General features: G+C 44.1%; 1 protein-coding gene across 1 annotated transcript; it reads right to left on the reverse strand.

The window, feature by feature from the left end:
• Positions 1–448: 448 nt before the first annotated feature.
• LOC133953485 (voltage-dependent calcium channel gamma-2 subunit-like) lies at positions 449–27,496 on the reverse strand. Its single transcript, XM_062387409.1, has 3 exons — positions 27,175–27,496; positions 612–695; positions 449–459 (listed from the first exon to the last, which is right to left on the reverse strand). The coding sequence occupies exons 1-3, from the start codon at positions 27,383–27,385 to the stop codon at positions 449–451; spliced, it is 306 nt and encodes a 101-aa protein (XP_062243393.1). The 5' UTR covers positions 27,386–27,496.

Genomic DNA, 27,496 nt, shown 5'->3' on the forward strand with positions numbered 1-27,496 from the left:
CCTAATTGGCAAGCCGCTGGGAAAGCAACAGCACCGCACTGGTACCCTACTCCTTGTCCTTCACCTCCTCAACCTTCCCTTCTCCTTGCCTCGCACCTTCTCCTGCAAGTTTCTCCTCCACTCTGTCTTTCACCTCTCCTACCTCCTCCTCTTATACAAACACCTCCTCGCCCTGCGACTTCCATCCCGGTCCCTTCCTCCACTCTTGAGTCTTTATGCTCCAACTTGACTCTGTCCTCTAAAGTTTCTCCTCAGCTCCCTGCTCCTCTTAATCTTCAACCCTCTTCAACCCTCTACCTCTCCTTCTACCTCCGAACCCCTCCCTTCATTCCCCTTCTTGTCCTGCAGGTTGTCAAACTTGTAGAGTTGATGCTGATATATTCTTGTAACCAAATGTTATGTTTAGAATTTAGTTTGAAGTATTTTGTCCCTTTGAAAACCTGGACTTTCAGAAGATATCTACATAAAACAGATTTACAGATGCAATAAAGGTTGACACTTTATATTAGGGTGTAGCCCATATACACAGTAGAATGATCAGGAGGGAAAGAAAAACTCATGGATGGATGGATGGATGGATGGATGGGTGGATGAGGGCAGAAAGGACTCACGTAGGAAGTACTCGGAAGCATCCGCCACATAGTCAGCATCCTCTGGGAAGTGATCGATCTGCTTGCACATGCCTTTAAAAGAACCTGTCGACAAAGAAGGAAACAAAACATTAACATTGTGCACACTAATGTTTCACCCTCAACAAATAACACATTCAAATTGACAAATGTATTAGACGTGTACTTTGACTCTTAAGTTTGGCCCATGTCTGCTAACATGGAGGAGGCGGGGCTTATGACATGTACCGCAGTCAGCCAGCAGGTGTCGATCAAGCTGTCAATCATCTTTATGTACATGCCTATGATGACAGTAGTGTGACAGTCAACTGTTGATAGGAATGTGTGTGTGTGTGTGTGTGTCTGTGTGTGCTTGGTTCAGCTCCAGTGGTAATAGTCTGCCCTCCCAAACCACTGTAATTGAATGGGCCCTTGTTAATTGCTGTATGAAGGACGAAAGACTAGTTCCCGGCTCTTAGATGGGCATCGGTTATGCACCCACACACACTCGGACACTCTCTCCCAGTCAGTCTCACACACCCACACACACACAAACACACACAAACACACACACACACACACACACACACAGAAAAATAGCAATTTTTACACCAAATCCACTGAAATAATACAAATCAAACCATGACAGGACTCTGCCACAGGCCTGCTTCATATTTACATATCTTTAATAACAACTCAGTAAACACTCAGGGTGTTTTTTATCAGGTACACTTTGATAGATACATTAAAAGATATTTTTAACGGGAAGCAAAGCTGCAGAACGCTTTCATCACTTCATTATATTCCAGTGTGAACTGAACTGTGTGTAGAGCTGTGAGTCGGATCTCTGCTCAGTTCTGGAAGGCGGGGGGGGATTAACAACAGCGCTGCATGTTTTCAGGAGGAAACACAACGCCTCTTGTCTCACTAACTCATCGAAGGTATTTGTTGTGCAAATAAGAGGAACGCTGCCGAGTTAAATGAAGCTGAATCGGTAAAAGAGTTTTGTCAGGGAAGTTGGAGACGTCTATTTGTTCTGGGCGGTTTCAATTAACTGTATGTTGAATCAGTGGAAGGTGCACGGATGAACTTTAGACGATGCAACATATATGGATTGTGTGAGTTTATAGCAGATGTCTTGCTCGCACTGCTCTGTCAGATAGAGCGGGTCGTCCACTAACCAGGAAGTCGGTGGTTTGATCCCCAGGTAACTCTGCCCCAGTGATCTTTTGCTGAAGAGCAGTGACTGAGCTGCTTCCAGAGTTTCTCTGTACGACTCAGATACTGGACCACAAAAAGGTGAATACACAAATATGAAGAGGTGACAGTAAACTTTTTGGCTTTATTAAAATATTTTTCTTCCTATTACAGCTGGTGCCCTTATTAAGATTATTTCCCTTGGATTTCAAACATTTTTACAATATTTAATCAGTTGCTTATGTCACACTATGAGCAGGAGAAACAAAAGAAGAAGAAACACCAGTGCACTTTATCCAAGAGGAAGTGTTTGTGATGTGTCTCTGGGTTTTACTCCATGTCTGCCGTCCACGTTAAATGATAAATGCAAACCAGTAAACTGGAATCAACGTTCCCACTCAGACGATCAATTCTTTAACAGTCCTATGTAAACACGACTCCTGTTATTTCCTCAGCTGTCCAACATACGTGCAGCTCCAGTGTTATAAAACATTCAAGATGGAGTCTAGATGTTGGAGAAGCTCCACCGGTGAATCAACTTTAATAAAACCTCTTTGTTGTTTCTCTGTGTTTGTATCAATTTGAATTTATTGTTTAGCGTGAGGGTCGTCTGCACGTGAATCTCCCACATTATCTCAACACGCGTCCATTCACACACTCAGAACTCTTCCTCACTCGTCATCCTCCTCCTCCTCCATCACTTCCACTCTCTCCCTCGCTCCCTCCAGCACATGCCCACCCACGCTGCAGCACGAGCACATGGAATCTGGACTCGCGTCTCCCCCGTCCGTCTCTCTGCTATCTGTCTCACACACAACCCTCCCTCCGTCTCCCTCCATCGCTCTGTCTCCTGCTTGCTCCTCTATCGCGCTCTATCTACATGTTGGCTACATGTGAACCCCCAGGACCAGATTCCCAATCTCCCCCCCCACTCCTCCAATCTCTCTCTCTCTTTCTCTCTTGAGTCCTTCCTGGGATTAAAATAAAGAGCACACCTAATTGTCTGGGCAGGGAAGCATTAAAGGAGCCTCGGACCAAAAGAGGAGTTCTCCGTCCGGATCAAAGTGAATCATATTCTGTTTCTAGTATTAAATATTATTTCTGATTTAACAGTGACATGAACTCACAGAGATTCACACAAGTGGACGTAGCTGCTCAGAATCCCCACCTGAGAAACTCCTCCACTCTCACCTCCCTCCCTCCCTCCCTCCTTCCCTCCCTCCCTCCCTCCCTCCCTCCTTCCCTCCCTCCTCCGTCCTCCCTCCACTGTTGTATTAATGACGTGTCACTCTTCCAAATTGGCCTTATTAAATTATACATCATGCTTAAACATGGAACACATACTATTATTCCGAGGCCGACCTGCACCTCGGGGGTCAGGGCGGCTCCATCATCCACTTACCCTCACAGCGAGAGGAGCGTCTCGCCGCACATGATTTATACCAATGAGGAGAGACACCGGTGACCCCACCCCCGTCACAAACCAATCAGGAGCCAGCGTGGCGACTGAACTTAATGGCTGTTTAGCAGGCAGCCTTTTATGAAGTATTAACATCCTGACCCACTCAGGGAGACGCTGCAGAAAGTCTCTCTTTGTGTAGCTGTGTGTGTGTGTGTGTGTGTGTGTGTCACGACAGTAGATAATGTAAAGTACAAACACCCTCCTCTGAACCAGAGCTGTGTGTTATGCAAATATTTGCCGTTGTGTCTTTATTCTTTATGCTGATCGTGGGTCTGTTTGCTCGAACGCCATTAAACTAATCCCTCGGCTGCAGAGTGAAGAACGTCAGAGACCTCAAAGGTGTGTGACGTGTGACTGAAGACGTCCACTTGTGTCTTCTATCAATATGCATTTACCCCCCCCCCCCCCCTTCTGGCTCCTTTCATCCATTTGCAATCACTTCCTGGTGTTTCTGTAGCTCCTTCTGTCTGTTTAACTTATTACGTGTGTTTTTCATAATCGGAAATATCCGGGTGGAAAAAGAACTCTCACCTAAATTTTTATGAATATATTTACTTTTGTATTTTATTCAATTTAGTCCAGGAATTGATTACAATTGTCATAATTTCCCTCCTTTGTCATTGTGTGTCTTTTTGCTGAATTATCTTTACTATTGATTGTGTTGATAATAAAATCAATGCTGTATCCAGATGTAACTGGGAACATGTCAGGACTTGACATGACGTTTTAAACTTCTGATTTGTTTTTGTCGTGGACTTTTTCTTCTTCGTCTTATTTCTCCTTGTGTTTTACGACTTTGGTTTCGTGCATCTGAATAATTGGATTGTTATATTTGTTTTGCACTTTGCACAGTTGATTAATGTTTTTATTTTGAAGCTTCTTTCATTTCTGATTTTGATTCCCGTCCTCATCCGGTTTCCCTCCCTCCTGGTTTCCCTCCTTTAAGACTGTCTGCACCTGAGATCAGTCTTTATCTTCTCCGTCTGTTTACATCTGTACATTTCCTGGTTTTTCTTTTCCTGGTTTGTTCTCGTTTCTTGTGTTTTTAACTCGTGTTTCACTTTTTGCTTCCTGTGGTTTGTGTATTTTTACGAGTTTGGACTTTTAGTTTGCTGTTTTAATTATATTCCACAACAAAAACACATAAGAAGTCCCCAAAAAAAAGTCTCACAACACAAAGTCCTACATCAATTCAACACGGAGACAGATTTATGTATTTCTGGATAATAGAGGATGTGTTTTACTTTAAGAAACAGCACTCACTTAATTATTGGACTTCATCGCGAGCTGTATTTCATTTTAATCTACGAACCCCAGCAGCTCAATTCATTTCAGAACACATTCGACGATGCAGAGACCCATTAACGATAATTGTAATAAATGCAGAATTAGATTCTCAGCCTATTTGCTCTCACCAATTTAGAGTAAGCAATTAGTTTTCCTATCAGCAGGCGTGCACACGTGCAGACACACATAAAATTAGTTGGAGTTGGAGTTGACACAAAATGAAAACTGCTGCGGTTTGCCCCTGAAAAAAGCATCCTGTTCTTTGTTGTGTGTTTGTGTGCGACAGGGAAATGGAGCGGTACGTTGTCATGTGGCACGAAACAGAAAGACGCTAATGGCTGGTTAATTGTAATTTGGCAGGACACTAGCGGAGCGGCGGAGGGCACCACACAGGAGCGTCCCGTAAGCAGGTGCTCACACTTTGTGTCCAAATCACTTCATCTCTGCTCACATTCCCCCCAGCAGAGGAACACAGGGATCCACATGTCTCAATCCACACGTCTGAAATCCACACGTCTAAATCCACATGTCTCAATCCACACGTCTGAAATCCACACGTCTAAATCCACATGTCTCAATCCACACGTCTGAAATCCACACGTCTAAATCCACATGTCTCAATCCACACATCTAAAACCAAACATCAAAACCCACACATCTAAATCCACATGTCTAAAACCATCAGGGTCAAGATTAAGATCTAAGTCACCTCACAAAAAGAGGAACAGTGAAATTGATCCATGCATCCTGAGACGGGACCAACAGGAGGATTTCTCTGAGGAACGTAAACTCCTTAGATAGAAAACAATCCATGCGGCTGTGGCTGAGGGGGTAGAGTGGTCGTTCTCCAACCTGAAGGTCGGCAGTTCAATCCCCAGTCTGACCCATCTGCATGCCGAAGTGTCCTTGGGCAAGATGCTGAACCCTGAATGCCCCCCCCCCTATAGAATAACAAAGTGCTGTGAATAGATGCACTGTATGAATGTGTGTGTGAATGGGTGAATGTTAAACTGTACTGTAAAGAGCTTTGAGTGGTTATCAAGACTAGAAAAGAGCTATATACATTTTTTGGTTTTAAATTCCAGTGGAGATTATAAAGTTGTCGTGTGTGTGTTTGTATAAATGATGCAAAACACGTCAAACTAAGTATTTCACGTGATGGAAAATCTCCAGTTCAGAAACACGACGTCTCAGGTTTGAATGATTCTCAGAAGATGTCAGGTGACCGAGCTGAAGACGTTCAAGATGAAGAATTGACTCCACTTCAATCTATAATTTATATAATATAAAATAATGACATGAGTCAGAACCCGAGCTCCTGTCAGACGGAGCAGAGAGGATTCTGGGAGAAGAGCAGAACGAGGGCGGGTAGCTGCTCCACATTCCCTCTAGCAGCCGGCTGTCGTTTTACCAAACCAAACATCTGTCGCCTTGTTCATCAATGAGCTTCACTGGGACGAAACCAGCTCAGTCTCCGTCTCCCACCTTCCTGCCACCTCCGTCGTTCTCCTCTTCATCTTCCTCACCACCGCTCTCTCTCTCTCTCTCTCTGTCTCTCACTCTCTCTCTCTCTGTCCCTCTCTCTCTTTCCCTCTCTCTCCCTCTCAAAGGAGTTTATCACAGTAACATTTCAGTGAAACTAAAATCTAGGATAGATCACTGAGGGATTTCTCTGAAAGGGGGACACTGTGGTTGTTTGTGTAATTGTCTGACCCGGCTCTGTTCCCGATACACATTTATACACAAAACACGTGAGTGGGGGACGATGTGCTGTGATCACTGATTCATGGTCCTGCAGCAAATGAGTCTCCTTTATCCTTTAACATCATTTTTTTATACTTTATTCGGAGCAGTTATATGTGTGTAAGGGTTTCATTGAACAAAGGTGCATTTAGTTTTGCATAGAGTGAAATTAAAAAAGGGAAGTTTGACACAGCTGATCATCAAATGTAGAGTTTTACAAATGTGGAAAATGTTAAACGAAACATTAACATGATTTATAATAGTCTGTTATGTCCATTGTAGTTTCTGCATTGATCTGAATGAGAAGTCGTTTGTGGTCTTAGTGTGTTCACGTCAGACTTCAGGTTGAAACTCAGCCATGCTCCAGTGAAAGTGTAAAATGGGTCAGAATCAGCCATCAGGTCACGAAGGTTGAGATTTGACTGATGTGAGACCAGGACGAGAGTGGGTCAATGAGCAATGAATCTCTCTCTCTCTCTCTCTCTCTCTCTCTCTCTCTCTATCTCTCTCTCTCTCTCTCTCTCTCTGTTTCCTCATCCCAACACCCCCGTGCCCCCGAGTGTGTCTGCGATGGCCGGTTGCGTAATTTTACTAAAGAAGAAGCTGCACCCACACCAGTGAGCAGCGTCAGTGAGGAGGAGGAGGAGGAGGAGGCGGGGGGGGGGGGGGGGGGGGGGGGGGGGGGGGGGGTTGAGCAGGGAGCACTGACCCAATATCTAATGGAAGAGCAGAGAGATGAAGGGGAAGAAGAGGGAGAGGGGATGTAAAGAGCGACGGAGATGGAGAGAGGGCAGAGTGCAGTCAGATGGGAGACGAAAGATGGAGACGTTTGGGGGGGGGGAGTCAGAGATGGATGGAGTGAGAGAGGCTAGAGGGGGAGAGAGGAGGAGAGAGACAGACATGAATTTCAGGCAAAAAGAGTCAGGACATTTAAAAACTATAAATAACCAAGATACGAGCAGCACCACTGGTCTTCTCCTCCACTGTTTCTGTCTTTCTCTCACTCCATCCTTCACTACGTCTTTACTGCACCCCCCCCCCCCTTTTTCTCCCCCACATTCAAACATCATTCAAATCTGCTTTTTCTGTCACATTTACTAAAGTCATATAAGTAAATCATCTTCACTTGTGTTCTTGCTTGTTTATTTTCCGTCCTCGTCATTTATAAAATCCTGAATATTCATTATTTTGAGTTTGAGTCGCAGATGTAAATGTGTCCCCTTGTTTTATCATAATAATCTTAATTTGGAAGAATGAACATCTAGACTATTTCTAGACCCTTTCATCCCATCACTCGGCTTCACTCGGGGCCTTTGGGTCTTCTCTGCCCTGATGGTCACTTCCAGCTCCACAGGACTTAAGGTTAGGGTTTCCGTCCCCGTCAGCAGGAATCAGGCATTTTATTGCCACTCTCTTTAAAACTGCATGATGGGATAATCCTGACATGACATTTGACATTTTCGCATATTTTCCAGGGAATAATTCATATCTTGTGCAGAGTTTCAGGAGACGTTCCTTTAGAGGAGGTTTGGGCTCATTCAGCAGGATCACTCAAGACCTCGATGGTTTGTGGAGGGGCAGGACAAGAATCCATAAAATGTTGTTATAGATACAGACATATCTATTTTACTTTACTAACATGGCGAGATAGTAGAGAAGTCTCTGTTGTTTTGGAGACGATGCTCCACAGTGTACATTCGTGGCTCTGAATTATTTTGTCTTCTTCCTCGGAAGCAGCGAAAATGCAGCTTCATCCTTCACTGCACAGTTTTTTGAAATCAATAACTAACGATGAGAGGGGAGGCCACAAATCAGAAAGGATGAAAGTTACATTTTAATGAACTAAACGTCCGTCAGTAAACTCTCTGTGTGTATTTCCCCCGATAAAGAATCACATTCTCTCAACTCCTCTTGTCTTTGCAGTTCTCCTCTGGTCCTCCACGCTCATTCAAATCAACCAGCGACAACGAGTGGTTGTGTGTCTGCTCATGGGCTTCATGCGTTCACACCTCAGAGCTGCAGAGTTCAACCACAGACCTTCAATCAGCAGCCACGGGGTTAAGTGCTTCCCTCCAATAACACCTCAGCTGGGCTGGTTCAGGCCGAGGGGGGGGGCAGGTGTGTGCATGCACTGATGATGTATGTAGATGAAGAGTGTGTGTGTGCAGTTATCCACAACCCTGGTTGTATGCGTGCACATACATGGGTTAGTGTGTGTGTGTTTGTGTGTGTGTGTGTGTGTGTGTGTGTGTATGAATATGAGCCATTAACTGTGATCCACAGGGAAGACATGTTAACAGGTTTGGCTACCACTGGGACGACTGGAGAGAAACCACCAGGAGCTCTGTGTGTGTTTATTACTGTGTGTGTTCATGCACATGCATCTGCCCGAGTGTGTGTGCGTGTGTGTGTGTGTGTGTGTGTGTGTGTGTGTGTATGTGTGTGTGTGTGTCTGTGAGGTACCATTGAGTCAGTGGAAGGAAAACAGGGGATATGAGTGTGAGGGGAGGGAGGGCTGGAGGTTGGTGGGGGGGGGTTGCAATGACTCATCCACTGCATGGGCCTCTGGCTCTCTCTCTCTCTCTCTCTCTCTTCCTCGCTCGCTCCCTCTCGCGCTCCCTCTGCATAGCAACGACTGTGCAAAAGCTCATATAGGCCCATAGCAACCAGCAGTGATGGTGGAGCGGCCTATAAACTCTCCATTAACATGTCAAAGGGAACCAGGAAATCACACACACACACACAACACCAGTGCATGTGAACAATCTGGTCATGACGACACTTGAACACATGAGTTCTCTCAGAAATAAATCATAGAATTTAAAAACAAACTCTTTGTGGAAGAAATCGACTGTGAGTCACCAAAAAATGATTTTTAACTCGATGTCGATGAAAAGATTTGTTATTGACTTTACAGTTTCATTATGAACTCAAAACTGTTTACCCCCGAACTTAACATTAACATAAAGGATCCCTAACCTTGTGTTTTGCTCCACTGTCTCCAGCAGCGTTGGCAGTGTTATTTGCCCTTTGATCGCTCCCACTATCAATCAATCAATCAATCAATCAATCAAATGTTATTTGCATAGCTCATATATTCACAAATCACAATTTGACTCATAGGGCTGAAGAAGGAGCAGACACCCTCTTCTTTAACCCTCATCAAGAGAAAGGAAAAACAACCTAAACATCCACTATCCATCATAAAGTTTTTACCATCCATACAGACAGTCAGACCCTAGGTTCAGCTGCAGGTGTGTTTGTACCTGCAAGTGCACATCCATCCAGTTCTCTCTCTCTCTCTCTCTCTCTCTCTCTCTCTCTCTCTCTCTCTCTCTCTCTCTCTCTCTCTGCCCTGAACAGACTGTCTATGTACCTGTCCGGCACCAAGTGGCCGAGAGACAAAGTTTACCAATAGCTGAAGAAGCCAATCGAAGCCTGCTTGCTTTCGATTCGACCTGCTCATCTCCTGTGTTGCATTTCAGGTTTAAAAATCTTGTTGCGTTTTCAGTTGACATGCATTCATAGTTGTGTTGTGTCATTGTGAGAAGACAACAATGTAAACAAACACTAACACTTCTACGTGCCCTGCAGGACTCAGCAGAAAAACACACTTCAGCTTTTATCGTCTCTCAAACAAAGAGCATCTCGGTCCTGGTGTCCGGTGGCAGCTCACACCCACCTCATAGATAGTGATCGATGGGACCAGCAGTTAAACCAGTGCGCCGTGCTGGTGATGGATGATGTTCCCCAAAAAAAGCCCATTTTCCCCCCCGATAAGCACGGGAGTAAACAAGATGAAAGTGCTGGTCACTACCGGCTGATGTTTCTGTTCTCATGAAACATGAATCTAGGTTCCAGTGTCAGGGTTTCTGAACCGGCTCGCTGTGTCGACAGCATCAGCTCCTCTCCTCTCCTCTCTTCCTCTCCTCTCCTCCCCTCGCCTCCTCCCTCCATCTGGTTACAGATGTTGCTCTGATTGCAGATGTTGTTTGTAAAAAGCTTCCTCCCCCGTACACACATCCAGAGCCACGTCCTCTCCTCCATCCTCTTCACAGATGTTGTTTGGCACATGTCTTCCCGTCCCTGTCTTCCCTTTGCTTTCTCTCTGCTCCCTCCTTCTCCACCCTTCTCTCTTCATTACACCGTCTCCTCGGTTTCTCCCTCCATCTGTTTCCTTTCTCCCTCCGTTCTCTGTCCCAGATGAGTATGAGGTTATTTTTCTCACCCTGCCTCTTGGCCGGACTAGAGCCTTTCACACCTGAACGTTTGGTTTGGACTAAGCTTTAAAGTTAGAAAAAGGGATTCAAGCAAAGCAGATGTGAACTAAATTACCTTTTATTCCATGCAGCCATCCTTGCTTTTAAACACTATAAAAGATGTTTGAAGTCGTGTTCTTTTAACGCGCTGGTGAGAATAAGTAAGCAAGACATCACCTTTGGGCTCCTCCAGCATGTGATGGGCGTTTGTCATTACTTTTGACGTTTTATAGACTAAAAGATTGATTGAATAATCAATAGAATAATCAGCCCGGAAACGGCTCCTGAGAGTCAGCACAAAAATGCACATAAACAAAACACACACGTTGATCCGGCTTGTACCGGAACGAGGAGACAGAGAGAAGGACCAGCTCTCCATGTGGAACTTTTTCAAATGGACGATCGATAAATAACAAATCTGCCCTTTGTGGATCCCACATTATTCCCTGAGCCATAAAGCAACAGATTTACATTCTGGGGAATAAACATGTTCGGTTTCTCTGCAGAGTTTTGGATCACGGGCTAAATGTCAGGGACCTACAACCTGCAGCCGGTTGGTTTGCTCAGGGGAAACCGCCCGTTGTCTCCTCCTCCACTCACCAGATCCTCTCAGGGCCTCACATACGTGAATGAGAAGTGAATATCACAGGTCAAAGGTCACCAGAGTTGAACTCCATTCGAAGCCGTGCTGCGTATTTTTTGTTTTATTCGCCTCCTCACTCGTACATTTGCATGTGTGTATCCTATTTGTTTAATTTGTACAAAAACGACTCAAGTTGTTTACAGTATTTACACTATGCTAAGCTAACAAGCTGCTTATAAGGTATAAGAAATAAAAAGAATACAAATATGAATACAAATCTGAAATAAGATGAAGGCGAACAACAAAACAAATAAAACAGATTCAAAAATATCTGGATTTAATAACTGTGAAATCTCAGAAATCTGCGACAGGTGGATTTCCGGAGCGGGCGAGAGATATTTCCTCCCTGAGATAGAGAGAGAGAGAGAGAGAGAGAGAGAGAGAGAGAGAGCATCCAACGGGGGCGCCACAACAATCGCCATGACAACAATGATTACTCATCCTCCAAACAAGTGAAACAACAAAGAACAACACATCATCAGGCTCGAAGCTCTGAAGGTGTGATTATGCAAACTGCTGCTGCTCCGCTGCTATCTTTATGTAGACCATCTCTCTCTCTCTCTCTCTCTATCTCTCTCTCTCTCTCTCTCTCTCTCTGCTTTGGGTAGAATGATTAATTTGTGACTATTGATTCCTTGAGAATGTGGGAGGTATTGAAATAGAAGGAGAGGGAGAGAGAGAGAGAGAGAGAGAGAGATAGAGAGAGAGAGAGTGGAGGGGGGGGAGGAAGGAGCATCCAGTATTCTGAGTAGCGCCTCGCTGCAGCTCTCTCGCCTCCGGTCCCTCGTTTAAGAAAAAAAAAAAGCCAATGGGTGCAGAGTTTTAGGATCACCTCTATCCACCCCTCTCTTCCTTCTCCTTCATCTTCCCCCGCCTCCTCTTCTCCTCATCCCTTCCTTCTCTTTTTCCTCCCTCTGCCTTTTCCTCTTCCATCTCCTTCCCTCCCCTCGTTCTTCGAGCATCGTCGTCTGTGAATATTCAACGAACGCCCGGGCGTTTCCCACGGAGCAGGAAGGAACCCAGGGCAGAGAAGTGCTTAGAAAACAAAAACAAAAATATTTGCCCCTCCTGAAGTTCATAAACTATTTAGATCCATAAATATCTTGAAACCGAGACGCTCGGCCTGAAGCTGTGTTCCACGTACCACTTCAGAAACACTTTCTGATAAAACACCAGTGGATAGTTAGCAGAATAATTCTCATTTCATATCATCAGCTTCTTCTGCAGCTGAGGAAAAACACTGAGCTCATTTGAAAGCTGAGACGTGAACATGTTTGAACCTATTCATGAAATATAATATATATATTTAAGGTAAATTACAAATTGCACCTGGATACACTCAAAATAACTATTCCTTAAAGAATTACTTTATATATTTCATATCATATTCCGAGTAACCTTTCCACCTGAGTTCGATGTAATCAGTTATTTGATCACTAGCTCGACGTGATAGAGTTCATTTCATGAAGAGGAGAGAGTGAGATGGAGAGTGAGATTCTAAATGAGCAAATATGATTGGCTGTTGTCTAACAGCCACAAAAACTTAATATTTCTTCACTTTAGATCCTAGAAATCAAGTTGTTTTTAAATGGAAAGAAGTGTTCTGAAGAGTTCCTGAAAATATTGCAAGTAAATGAACTCTTGTTTAATTCACTGTAATTCGTCCTTTGTCTCTTTCAGTATAGAATAACTTAATTATTAGCACTCGATTATGTGAATTTCTTCAGTAAAAACCTGAAAGAAACATGAGGAAGACATAGAAAGTATTTGATTTCACTATGTAAATGTTTAAATGCTCTTTTTAAGTCGACTTCATGTTGCCAGAATCAACATTCTACTGCAGGGATACATACTCCTGTGAGTATTAATTCATTTGTATGGTTTTTAATGCTCCTAAAGTCACATTTAAATGTACTGAGTCCACAGATACTTTTAGATTTTGAAGCTTTTTGTCGGGGTGATGACAAATTATCAACAAAAACCATTGTCAGACTCTGAATAATGGAAAACGTACTTAAAACTAAGGGGTAAAATATTAAAGTAAATCAGAATAACAGAAAGCTGCCAGACATTTAAATGAGCTAGATACAAATATCATACACTCACAGATCTAGAGCTCAGGTTTTTCTGGATCCCGTTTTTTACGAATTTGTGCGAAAATGTAATAATTTCTTTCTTGGTCCCTCCTCCTACCAAGTTCAATAGTTTTATCATAATCCTGCTTTTAAACAAACCAACAATCAAAAGTGAAATGGACGCCTATGGACCAACACATTGACCCTTTGAACACACTCATGTTAGTGTGTTCAAAGGGTCAATATGTGATTAAATCCGTAGTGTTTGTCACCTGTCTGTCATCACGTCCCAACAGAGACACACAACCTCACATTTAATCACATGTGACGTTTCCAAGTGTTGGATGGAAATATGGTATTTTTAGTTTGCTCAAAATAAAAACTGTCAGTCAGTCCTCGCTCAAAACACGGAACCGGTGAAAGGTGAAGTCGGCCGGAAGCGTCGGATCCTCGAGACTGGGAACGAGGAAAACCTTCCCTTCTGCTCAAAACAGAATAATGAGAAGAGATCAATATTAAACCTGGAGACAGCAACACACCAGCGCCTGCCCAGTACAACCACAGTGTTTTACTGGGGTCATTTAGCAGCAGCTCTTGATCAATGACTGGTTGAAAGTCTCATTAACTGGTTTCACCGTGCAGCTACTCTACTCCACGTCGCTCCAATTCATCACTGAAAACTTTCACATGTTTCTTCGTTATTCCTCCTACATTCTGGACCTGCTTCTTCCTCAGAGTAAGTTTCAGGAGTTGCAGAGACTTGTCTGAGATAAGATCCCAAAACTAATTTCCCTTCCGTCTCCTCCTCCTCCTCCTCACGCACCAGCTCCTGCTCCACGCCGCCGCCGCAGCATCACAGCAACCGGAGGATATGAACGGATTGATTCAAGGAAAACACTCACCTGCTAATTACAGTGATCGCCACCTACTTGGCCTCTGCGCTGTGAAAGAGCCAACGCCGATGCTTTCCCCTGCTGAGAGGTGGACGGCAAAGAATAAACAGCGCAGGGGAAAAAGCAAAGGATGAGAGAGGGAGGACGATCTGAAGGCCTAATGGCTCCGACTGCGGGGGGGCGACGGGGGGCGAAAGGCCAAACTGGCAGTGTTGCATCATGAGCCTGTTTCTAAACAACACACGGGGTTGTCAGCGAGAGACAAAGGATATTTTTCACATTTTTACATGAGGTAATAATAATCCAGTGCTTCATCACACTCCTTCGTTTGGTCCTTTTCATTAAAGTTTTCGAGATTAGCTCCATGTGAGAAGGTAAATGTATCTGCAAGGCTGTGAGTGAAACATCTGGGAAGTGTCAGAGTGAGCAAACTGATGGAGTTTCTAACTAGATAACCAGGATTCTAATATCAAAGCCTCTTAAAACTTGGCTTTTGAATATTTCATATTTCTCTACACCATTACGCAGCTATTGCACTGGTGAGAGAGTGCAGGACTCACAAGAGGGATCAGAAACAGAACTATTTTCACTGTTTTACAGATGTTTCAAGGTGTAACACACACAGACACATACACACACAATCATCACACAATGTCCACACACATACAACTACACTCAAATAAGCTTTTCCAGTCCAAACGACTCAAACAGACGCTATTTCCTTTCTACATGTGACATTTTTCTGGTAAACACTCAAAGCTAAGGAGGGAGTCATTCCATTCCAGTAACTGATTGACTCACAACTCAACAGGAAAAAGACACAACAGCAGCCGGCTCTCTGTTGTCTCCATCACCTTGGACGACCTCTATGTCTCCATGAACCCAACCCGTCCTTCACTTTAACCGTAACTTAACTTCACATAAACCTTAAATGTCATTAACTTTAACTTGATCTTACATAAACCTCACCTTACCCAGAACTTACTAGATGTCCTCCAATGTAATGATTTAGTTTTTTACACCCACAACTTCAGTAACCCACACACACACACACACACACTTGCCTAACACTAATTCTAACCTTAAAACAACCCATTGAATTTGTGGGAACCAGCCAAAATGTCCTCACAATGGTGGTATTGACCCAAAATTGGCCTCATAACTATAGACAGACACACACACAGACACACACGACCCAGTACATAAACACACTGAGGATTTACTGCGGACCACCAGTCATAAAGCGCAGACACCAGGGTTCATCATCGGCTGCTTAATGTGGCACCACTACCGTTAACGTGCGTGAGCCACATCTGCCGCGTCGCTGTAAACTCATTCCACCGACCATGAAAATCTGATGAGTCATAACCTGCCACCTCATTGGCTCTCACTTTGTGTCAGGGTGACATCTGGATACCTCTCACGCAGCCACCGACCAGACGACACACACACACAGACACACACATACACACACACACACAGACACACACACACACAGCTTCCAATTCAAACCGTGAACTTCAGGACTTAATGTGTGTGAGACTAAAGGATAATTTCATTGGTCGAGTCCAGCTGTTGGAAACTGTAGGTTACAATTTAATGTTTTATCATTTTTTATGTCGGCATTATAAGCATTTACAACACATTGTTAGTGTATATATCTATATATCTATATAGATATATATAGATATATATATATATATATATCTATATAAATATAGATATATACATCGATATATACTTAACTTGCTGCTCAGGGCGTTCATAAGTATCAAGCTTTTCCTGATACTACTTTTATTTATTTAGTGTAAACTTTTCAAACTATTGACTGATGAGGGATGGAGGAAGGATAGTTCACCACACACACACACACACACGCACACACTAACACACACAAAATGTAAAAGTGCTAAATGAGATAAAATGAGATATGCAGTGTTCAGTGTAATAGCTGAATAATAGTTGGTCTAATTTCTATAGAGAAATAATGTTTGAATGTTTACATACATTGCACATACATTTATTTGTGTTGTGTGTGTGTGTGTGTGTGTGTGTCTGTGACTACACAACTCTGAGCTTAGGTCTATTTCCTGTCTAATTCATACCAGATCATCAATGGGCAAACGTATCATATACATACAAGTGAGGCTGGGAACACAGACACACACACACACACACACACACACACACACACAAACTGACTCATGCAGTTTACTGATGACAACGTTGTATCAGTTTGACCATATGTCACCGCAACACAAACTCTGAGATCGGTCACTGTGTGTGTCTGTGATGACATCGTGTGTAGGTCTTCATCTCTAGATGTCTGCACACCTCAGGTATATCAGAAAAGTGAGTTAAGTTCACAAAGCTGTGTGTGTGTGTGTGTGTGTGTGTGTGTGTGTGTGTGTGTGTGTGTGTGAGTGTGTGTGTGAGCTTCATGGTCATTCCCTGTGTCTGTAGGATTAGGGAGCAGTCGGCCTGTCAGCACCTCACCCACCAGGCGTTAAACAGACTGTGTGGAGGTGCCAACAGCTCTGCCACACACACACACACACACACACACACACACACATACACACACCATACTGTACTGTAAAACAAAGAACGTGACATACTGTTACTACAGTAAAACCACCGGACTCGACTGTGAAACACAACACAGCACGTATTGTTATTGTCGTTCCAAACTGTGAGATCTGAACCTTTTCCCAGTCGAGGACCATTTCCTCCGTTGTGTGTCGGTTTGAACACACAACACAACAAACCTCTGATGTTGCTACTCACAGCTACTTTTTGCCAAAACAGGTGTTGTTTGTTGTTTGTTTTCATCGCCGGCAACAGAGAAATGTGGTTCACTCCCCCAATCAGGTGAGAGGTGTTCACGTCTCTGTCCGTTTGTTTGTCGGTTTGTTTGTTTGTTTGTCTGTTTGCTTGTTTGCTTGTTTGTTTGTTTGTATGTTTGCTTGTTTGCTTGTTTGTTTGTTTGTTTGTGGGCAGGATTACATTAAAACTACCAAACAGATTTCCAGGAAACTTGGTGGAAGGATGGGACAACTTAGACAACTGCCTAAAATGTATTTATCACAGTTGTATTTATGACTGTGTTGGTTCATCTCTGGTGGTCTGTGTTTGTAAGACTCACTGTGGGGGGGGGGGGGGGGGGGGGGGGGCTACAGACGCTACAGACGCACACACACGACACCGCTCTGGTACACTTGGCTGCTGTCACACCAGGGACTGCTAACAGCTAACAGCTCTGTCCTGCTGCATAACCAATACAACTACTACACAACAAACACTACAGCACAACACACACAATACAGCAGAACATACACACTAGAGCAAATCATACACATTACAGCAAAACACACACACTAGAGCATAACAAACACACTAAAGCACAGAACACACTACAGCCCAACACACACACTACAGCAAAACATACACACTAGAGCACAACATACACATTACAGCACAACACACACACTAGAGCACAACCAACACACTACAGCACATCATACACACTACACCACAACACACACACTTCATCACAACACAAACACACTATAGCAGAACCAACACAATACAGCACAACCCACACTCGAGGAAAACCAACACACTACAGCACAACAGACACACACTAGAGCACAACCAACACACTACAGCACAACATACACACTAGAGCACAACACACACACCACAACACACACACTTCATCACAACACAAACACACTACAGCAGAACCAACACACTACAGCACAACATACACACTACACCACAACACACACACTTCATCACAACACAAACACACTACAGCAGAACCAACACAATACAGCAAAACCCACACACTAGAGGAAAACCAACACACTACAGCACAACACACACACACTAGAGCACAACCAACACACTACAGCACATCACACACAGTAGAGGACAACCAACACACTAGAGCACAACATACACATTACAGCACAACACACACACTAGAGCACAACCAACACACTACAGCACAACATACACACTACAGCACAACATACACACTACACCACAACACACACACTTCATCACAACAAAAACACACTACAGCAGAACCAACACAATACAGCACAACCCACACTACAGCACAACATACACACTACTGGACACAAAATACACACAACTGGACACACAATAAATATAAATTATCTAAATATCTATGCATCAAAGTAGAATTTCCCTCAAATGAATTTAAATCCAACATTAGCCTGTACCATTCCCTGTTTTTGTTTCCCAGTGAAGAGGCCGATGACTGGAAGCACAACTGTTTGATAAAAGAACAATCTCACACATTTTTAACCTGAACTTGGTTGTGGATCATTTTACACACAGAACAGTGACAAACAGCTGATGTGTGTTAACTCAGTTTGTTTGTGTGTCTATACCTGTATCTACGTGTGCTCATGTGTCCGTTCTGTATGTAAATCTGTGTGTGTGTGTGTGTTTGTGTGTGTTTGTGTGTGATTGATGTCCCTCCCTTGGTGTGTGTCAGTCCCAGGTGGTGTGTGTGTGAGTGCTTGTACACAGTGTGTGTGATTGAGAGGCTGTGATGCCTGACAGGCGGCCTCGTGCTGCCGGCACCGAGCTGGATTCCTTTGTTCCGTTCTGTCGTGTGGTCGCAGACGGGACGACTGCATTAATTAGTTAATGAGCAGAAGGTCATCGGGGTTCAACCCCACCTGCTGATGGAGCGTGGTGAAAATGATCATAAATCACCTGGAGTAATAAAAACATACCTGATAAACACGTGAGATCACATGTTCAATAATTAAATTAACGGCCAGGACACTGAATGATGTGATCGGATGTTTCTTGATACAACACGTTACAGTCGGCCCTCGAAATGGAAGTCGCCATTTTCTCAAATGTAAACACAAAATCTAAAATTAGAACCATCAATTGTTTATTTTGAAGTTCCTTGCTCACTTTCAAAATGAATAATCAAAAGTAGAAGAAGTTGAAAAGCCAGGTAGCTGATGATCAGAACTGAAAGTTAAAAAGACGATGAAGTTATTAAAAAACAAAGTTTAATCTCCAATATTCAGCAGGAAACTTTGAAAATAAATCGGTCCACTGCTGCTCTTGAAATCAAACGATGGTGCAAACACACACACACACACACACACACACACACTCTCACCCACACCTCATTGCCAGAAACATATCTCCTGTCACATGCACCTTGCTCACTCTCAAACCCGCCGTGATGGAGATTAATAGCAGCATTTAAAGCCTGCTGAGCTCCACCTGTCACGGCGTCGCCCCCCCGGGGCAGCTCTGGTCTGTGCCCGGGATCGAGAGACCGTCCCGGGGCAAGATCCATCATGGAGGTCCACGACAGGCCGGATCTCTGGAGCCAGCCTCCGCAGCTGGACCACCGACACAGGGCCATCCGTCCTGGATGACAGGCCCGCTGAGCGAGTCCAACTGGAGCAGACTCCAGAGCTGCTGGACGGGGGAGTGTGTGATGGCTGCATCGATTGTCAGGAGACACAGATGCGTATCCCATAATGAGCATGAACATGAACCCTTTCTACGTTTGGGTCTTTTTCCGTGAACATGATGCTGCACCACTCAGCTTCTAAACTGTCTCTTCCAAAGTGAAGAGACAGTGACTTTGGCAAGTACGCAAAACCAAGAACGCATCCGACACCACATCATTAAAGGTTCACTGTGTAGAATGTAGTGACATCTAGTGGTGAAGTGTCAAGTTGCAGCTGAAAACCCCTCACCTCACCCTCCACCTTCCAAACATGAAAGAGGACCTGTGATAGCCTCAGATGTCATTACAAACCCAAAAGGTTAAGTTTGTCCAGTCTGGGCTACTGTAAAAAAAAACATGGCGGCCTCCGAAGAAAGAAGCCACTCCTGGAATGGAGAAATGGTCTTTATGAGAATAGAGAATTCCATTTTTCCAGAAATCATTTCCTGGTTGCCGCTCCTAAAGAGCAGGATTTCAAAAATGATTCAAAATGTCAAGAAAGAAGTTCTACGTGATTTATTCTCTGTATGTATTTGTTTTTCAAAGGGTTAAAACCAGAGACAGACCCCAGAACAGTGACACTAACATCACCCCCCTGCAGGGTTATTAGCATAAAGCTGTTATAATATTTTATTAGGCAGTAACAGTACTCGGTATCAGCTGGTATATATCATATCTTGAGATTTAAATGTGTTTTTGTGCTTTGAGCTACATTGAGTTTATATAAAGTGCTCTATGAGTTATTTCACTCATTCATTTATTCGTGTATTGTTTATTCATATATTTGCTGGAATAGCAAAGCCTCAACGATCATGAATATTTCACTCAGTGTAAACATCGTAATGCTTCAGCGAACAGTTTGAGGTTAACACAGAATAAACTGCCCACGATGCTGTCGGACACTTTATGGGATATATACGTGTTTAACCCTGAAGCCACTGAACTGAACGTGAAGAGGTTAATGTGCGATCGTGAATAAACATCTCAACCTGGAGGTTAATGAATAATGTTTCTGTTTGCAGCAGCTTGAACCTCAGGTCATCAGGACTCCCTCTGTTCTGCCTGAGATACATCCTGCATGGAAAGGTGCATTCTGCAGATGGACTTCACAGTTTGATCCAGAATAATTTATATTTCACTGATATGATCCAAACTCTGACGTGACACTACCCAGAACCAAGCAGCAAGATAAATAAAAACGTGATACGCGAAGAACCGAACGTGGATTTTAACCTTGATTTATTAGATAAAGTTGATTTATAAGAGAACTTAAGTGCACCGATTTCCAACTGTGCAATTTTGTCATGTGCAATATACAAGCATGTTTAAATAACCTACGTTTTATTATATTTATGCATTAGACTGTAAAGTGCGTACTCTCACTGGGACAAATCATTTAGTTGTACACCGTGCAAGGACAGTAAAGGCATAGGATTGAATCAAACTTTAAAAACACAGCTACAAAATGCTTTATAGATCAAAGTACTAATGAGGAATAGAAAGCAAAAGAATAAGAAACATTTAAAACTTTATATAAAGCAACGTTAGGGCAGAGGCATAAAAGTAAAAGCGCTGAACAGATCAGAAAAGAATCAAATAAAAGTCAGATTTAAAATGTTTCAGGTGATTATTAGGAACCTTTTCTCATCACTGAACGTTATAAACACCAAATATCACCAGATTCATGTGTTGACTAACAACCAGCCTCTAAACCATAAATGCTCCAGGAGAATAAAGCCGATATATTTCCATTTAAATAAGTTATGAAGCTATAAATACTTCCAGATCGGTTTCTGCTGCTTTGTGGAGCTCGGGCTCCAGGAGCTGGGGGGGGGGGGGGGCGACGGCGGCACGTTGACGGCTGAGGTTTGACAGCTGCCGTGACCTGTCAGTCACTTCTATTACAGTATCAACAACAGCCCGCCCACAGAGCGCCGCTGGATGCCGACTGTTTGCCAGCTTCAGTGCAGAGGCAGAACAATGCCTCTTATTTCCTGATCCACCACTCCTCCATCACGCTGCTTCTAAGCGTCTTCATTAAGGGACCGGGGCTTTAATCTTTGCTGTCATTAAAAAAATTGCTCGGTTAAGAGACGCATGAAACGGGACAGTTTTTAGAAAATTAGCACCCAGGGAAAGAATATTACTTTCACATTTTCCACTTATGGGCCGACAATTAAAGAGACACATTTTAAAATGAAGACGTCAGAAAAAAGAACAAGGTGGGCAACATGACGCTGAGACCGAGACGTGACAGAAGCTCCTTGTTTGCTTCCAAAACGCTTTAATTAAACTACGGCAACCTGAGGTAACAAATCTCAAATCATCAATTCAATTATGTCTGTGTATTTTCACCATCATCCCCCCCCCACCCACCCCCCTCACCCCACCTAGCAGCCAACTGATCCCAGATCACACAAAATGTTGAATAAATCCACTTGTAATCATCACATCACATGAAGTAATGAAGCCTCAGATAAAGTGTGAGTGTGTGTTTTTTTTTTTTGGGGGGGGGGGGGGGGGGGGATCAGACTACATGTAATTGTCTATTCTCCATGGAATCAGATTACTCCCTCGTCCACTGAACTCAGAACTGGAGTTTCAGATAAAGAGGTGGACTTCTTTCTTTCTTTCTTTCTTTCTTTCTTTCTTTCTTTATTTCTTTCTTTCTTTCTTTTCTTCTTTTTTTATTTCTTTGTGTAAGCGGATTACTTGTGTAATCTGATCCCATGTAATTAGTTACTCTCTATCCCGGCCTATCACTGGCTGCGGCTTTAGATAAAGCGGCGGCGTGAAGAGAGCTTCTGTTGACGATCGGCGCGGCGAAGCTAACGGAGCTGATGGCTATTAGCATAATTAATGTCATCGGCGTAATGCACTCCAATTCTGACACAGCTGGCCTCACACACACACAAACAGACACACACACACACACACTTGTATACAGGCCTCAGCACGAAGCAGCAACATGATCAAATCTCGAACTCAACACGGGAGTGTCGTGTGTGATCGCTTCCCGTGACGCTCACATGTCACCGTGATGACAGTGGTAACGCACATCACGTCCCGAGCATTAAAAAAGAAACACATTCCCTGTGACGTGTTGTGTTAAAAGCCGGGGCGAGATAGGTTAGATAGAACGTAGGTCTGTGTGGTAAAGATAGCACAGGAAGCCTGAGGGGGTGTGACAGCAAACCAGGCCTGCCTGCTCTTCCTCTCTCTTGTTCTTTTTTTTTATTCCTCCCTCTGTTTCTCCTTCTCAACACCTCCCAACTCCTCTCTCTCTCTCTCTCTCTCTCTCTCTCTCTCTCTCTCTCTCTCTCTCTCTCTCTCTGTTCTCTGCACCACGCAGCTATAAAGCAACTGTAGCTCTGAGGGCGAAGCACAGGGAACGAGCTGGATCTCTCTCAGATTCCTCTCGCCGCTCTCAACCGTTTCAAATCTCCGGTGCCAAGGACGCCGAGCGAGCCGAGAGTGTGAAAAGTAAAGCCACTTAGCATGGGGGGGGGGGGGGGGGGGGTGAGCACATCACATGGAGCGAGTTGGCGTGGCCGCGCTCACGTCGGTAAACGTGTTGGTGAGTTGACATCATTTTGAAACCTGCTGCCAAGATGTGATGTTTCTTTTTTGGACTGAAAAGACAAAACGCCTTTTTTATCCTCACACCCAAAACCAGCCAGAGTCCGAGTCGTTGAACTATTTTCCCACGACCTCGTTTTTTTAAAATGACATGGTCACATGACCTGATCCCAGGTACAGGAGCTTTTATCTCACCTGCGCCAGATCTGCAGAGCGTGAACAAGCAGCGACGTGAAAACAGATGTTCGCTGTTCTCTCAAACCAAATAAACAATTTCTGTGGTTGTTTATTTTCTTTCCTCAAATATAAATCAAGATTTCTTGAGTCTTGAGACTTGATGAAGGAGCCTGATATCCAGCAACTGGCTCCTTTTCATCGCTTTGCAGAGGTTATGTATACAGGCCCAGGCTGTATATGAAGATGAAAGACATGATGGCATCCCGCCTCCTCCATGTTAATGAATGGCGCATGGACAAAACTAAAAAGTCTAATTCTAATAGGGTTTCTTTCATTTTAAGTCGAGACTGATGATGGTCCCGGTCAGTTTGGTTTTAATTCTCATTTTATGCTATAAAAACTGTAAAACTTTATGATTGACAGCTGAGACACGGCTACCAAGACTCTTTGCTCCAAATGCATAAGATGGCGGCGTTCCTATCTGAGATATATGAGTTTCATTTCTTGATACTGGGAGGAAGCAGGGACGCGTCAACCATCTTTATATACAGCCTATGATACCGACACTGGCTTTGGCTTTCCAACCACCTTGTAACTGATCAGTTAAAGCTCCACTTCTGTTCTCTAAAGTCTGAGTTGTACTGAGGCTTTCAAACCACAGAGCACAGAGATGTTTCTCTTATCGCCCTGGCTTCTTCTCTCGGCCCCACCGAGGTGATCGCCACCTTCTAGGACGGCTGTGACGGCTCGTGTAGCTGAGAGTGTTTTCTCACTGCGGAGCTTCTGATCTGTTCCTCCAACGTCTCCGAGGTTCATCCAACATTCATGGAACCTTACTTACATTCATGATTCTCCTTTTTACTCGTTTTGCTTTGGTGCACATTGTTATTGTGTTCCTATGTACGTGTTATAATACACTGAACTGCCTCAGTAATCAATAATCTGCACGTGAATCAGACTTTGGGGGATTCAGAGCTGCTCACAGGTGATTAAAGGTGGGAGGTGCGTTTGAACCAGGCAGCAGGATCTGGCCCGGCGGTGAAACAACACCAATTATTAACTTATATAAATTTAATCAATGGAAATATATATCGATGTATTTCATATAAATTGCATAGGAGGGAAAAGATATAACACACAAATACACATTTTTGTTTTAATGTTCTTAGATTTGTAAAATGTTTTGCTGTCTATCGAGAGTTCTCCTCTTCCGTCCTTAAACATGAATGAAATACGACTTGTGTAAATATCAACTGAAGTTTGATCTCGATAATTTTTGCCATATTGCTCAAATCAATACTGATCTGTTCTTTAACTTTGGGGAAAAGAACTTGCAACACGTCAGAGGCCAGAGCCCAAGCCGTGACCTTTTCACCCCATAAAAGGTCAATAGGCTCCAGATGTATCGAGGGGCAAAGGGCCGTGACGAAGCTCGAGACGAAAACGTTAAAATCAATCATAAAACCGATGGAGAGCAGGTTCTCTCAAAGGGAACAGCCACCTGCAACATACTGGAACCACGGTGTACTGATCTGAAGAAGCTCCGTTCAGCCACTTAGTCCCGGCACAGATCAAACGTGAGCAACTCGGATCACTGGGAAAATGAATTGATAGTAAAAAATGACTTCAATAACTGTGAGTGATAAAATACGTTGGACAGTTTTATGCAGATTTTTGCAGAGAAGAAGCACAACACAATACAGTGTGGTTCAATCTGTGGTCGTATATTAAAAACTGAGTTCGCTGCTGTAGCAGAATAAGTAATGAGGCAAAAGGAAGGAGGCCAAGATTTAGTACTGGGAGAAAAAAATGTGTTTTCTTTCTGGGGCAGTGAAGGGTTGGTGAACGCACCGATGTCCCTGGAGATTTACTGCTGTCTGTCTGTCGCAGTGTCAGCTTCACCTTGTGACCTCTGCCCCGTTAGCAGCAGAACATCAGCCCTCAAGAACCTGAGAGGACTCGGCCTCCAGGAGCAGTTCAACCTGACGTGAACCCAACACCAGGAAACAGGTCTGGAGTGAGACTGGAGGCTGAAAGTGCAGCGGTGTGACGGAGAGCCGGTCAACACGTGCACCCCCCACACAGATGATTACATTTGGGGTGAGGGGGTCAGAGTTTAATAGGCCGTCCTCCAAGGCTCCATGATGAGCATGTGCTGGACGGGTGAAATATGCAGGACTATTAGGAGAGCGTGGACGCTTGGTGCCGGTGCAATCATCATAACAATCACAGCTTCATGCTTAGAACACCAAAGGCTGAGCAGAGATGGACGCCGTTCATCACACTATCCAGAAACCAATCTAAAAACGTCCCAACGCGGCCATGTTGCACATTTGGAGCGAGGATCTGCGCAACATAGATCAGGGGATGGAGCCGTGGTGGAGCTCAACACACGAGCTCGACCAATCACAGGGTCAGTCTCTGTTGTCCAGTTCACCCTGCTCTCCGGGTTTGAACACTTCTGATATTGTAGGAACACAACTCTATCATTCGGTTCACGGTCACATCATCACGAGTAGTACCCAGGTGGTTGTTACACATCAAACTACACAAAGAGTCTTCACCACTCGTCTTTTAGAGCCGTCGGTCCTACAATTGGAGGTTTCTGTGAAGATGGACGCAGCTACAGGTACGCTCATCAATTAGAGTACAAAGCTGGAAACTTGAGAAAAAGTTAAGTTGCAAAGTTGTGCGACGACAAAGGTTGTTATTGTGTCAATCTGTGAAGAAGAAGAACTGAACGATCGGAGAAATCCTGCACGTGCACTGAATCTATGTCATTAGCACATCGACTTGTGAATCTGGGGCAGGCTGCTGTGTGGTTCAGCAAGAAGATGGATCACATAGGCATGTGGTTACTATGTGTGTGTGTGTGCACTTGTGTGTTCTGTCCTTACACAATGAGAGTGTGTATGTGTGTCTGTGTGTACTGCTATAGCCAGGTTCTAGATAGTTTGAGATCCAGATTGGTTCTCTTTTCTTTCCAAACCGTTTTTTAGGGCTAAGAACTATTTTTGGTTCAGGTTAGAAAATGACCTGATCTGCTTTCTCCACGGAAGATTACAAGACCAACCTCCTCTACAACGGCCCGAGCTGACCAACGTGACCTGGACCCTGGACCAGAGGAGCAACCATGAGGTGGAAGCTTCATCCAGATCCACCCTCTGGACGAGGCCGTGTTCACAGACCAACAATTCCCTACACTTCAGTAAATGGAAAGAAAAGAAGGAGGCTGCGATTCGTAAATGAAGGGAACCATTTTGGAAATTAAGACACAAAGGACTCGCCAAAGAGGTTACAGGTTTGCACAAGGCAGTGTGAATAGATAGATAGATAGATAGATAGATAGATAGATAGATAGATAGATAGATAGATAGATAGATAGATAGATAGAAAGATAGATAGATAGATAGATAGATAGATAGATAGATAGATAGATAGATAGATAGATAGATAGATAGAAAGAGCAGAGGTGTGTGTGTGTAGCTTTGAGAGAGAGAGCGTTTGCATGTGTGAAATTGATGCAGGGTATATAGAGAACAGTGTGGGCATGTGAGTATATGTGTAGGCATGTGAGTGCAACTGCAGGATTGTGTGTGTGTGTGTGTGTTTGTGTGTGTGTGTGTCTGTGTGGGGGCACGCAGGAATCGATCTGCCGGAGCGGGGCACTGCTGGTGCATCCCTGCATGTATATATGTGTGTGTTAAGGCTCGGTGCGTCGCCGGCTCACCTTCCAGGCAGCAGGTCCTCCAGAGGCCCGAGTGCGTCATCACCTCCTCGTTCTTCTTGCTGGTCTCGTTCTCGTTGGTGCTCTTGGTTTTGCAGACGCCGCGAGAGTACAGCCAGTAGTCTGTGCCCACGGCGATGGTCATCAGGCTGAAGGCGGCGAAGGCCCCCACCGTGGTCAGCAGCATCTGAACTCCGCGGTCAAACACACCCATGTTGCCGCATTCCACGAAAGGGGGGCCCCCTTTCCTCTTGATGTACAGGAAGTAAATATTTGTGAGTTTGCGTCGCCACGCCAGCTCGGAAAACGGGGGGTGGGCGGCGGC

This window comes from Platichthys flesus, chromosome 5, assembly GCF_949316205.1.
Source record: "Platichthys flesus chromosome 5, fPlaFle2.1, whole genome shotgun sequence".
Lineage (NCBI taxonomy): Eukaryota > Metazoa > Chordata > Actinopteri > Pleuronectiformes > Pleuronectidae > Platichthys > Platichthys flesus.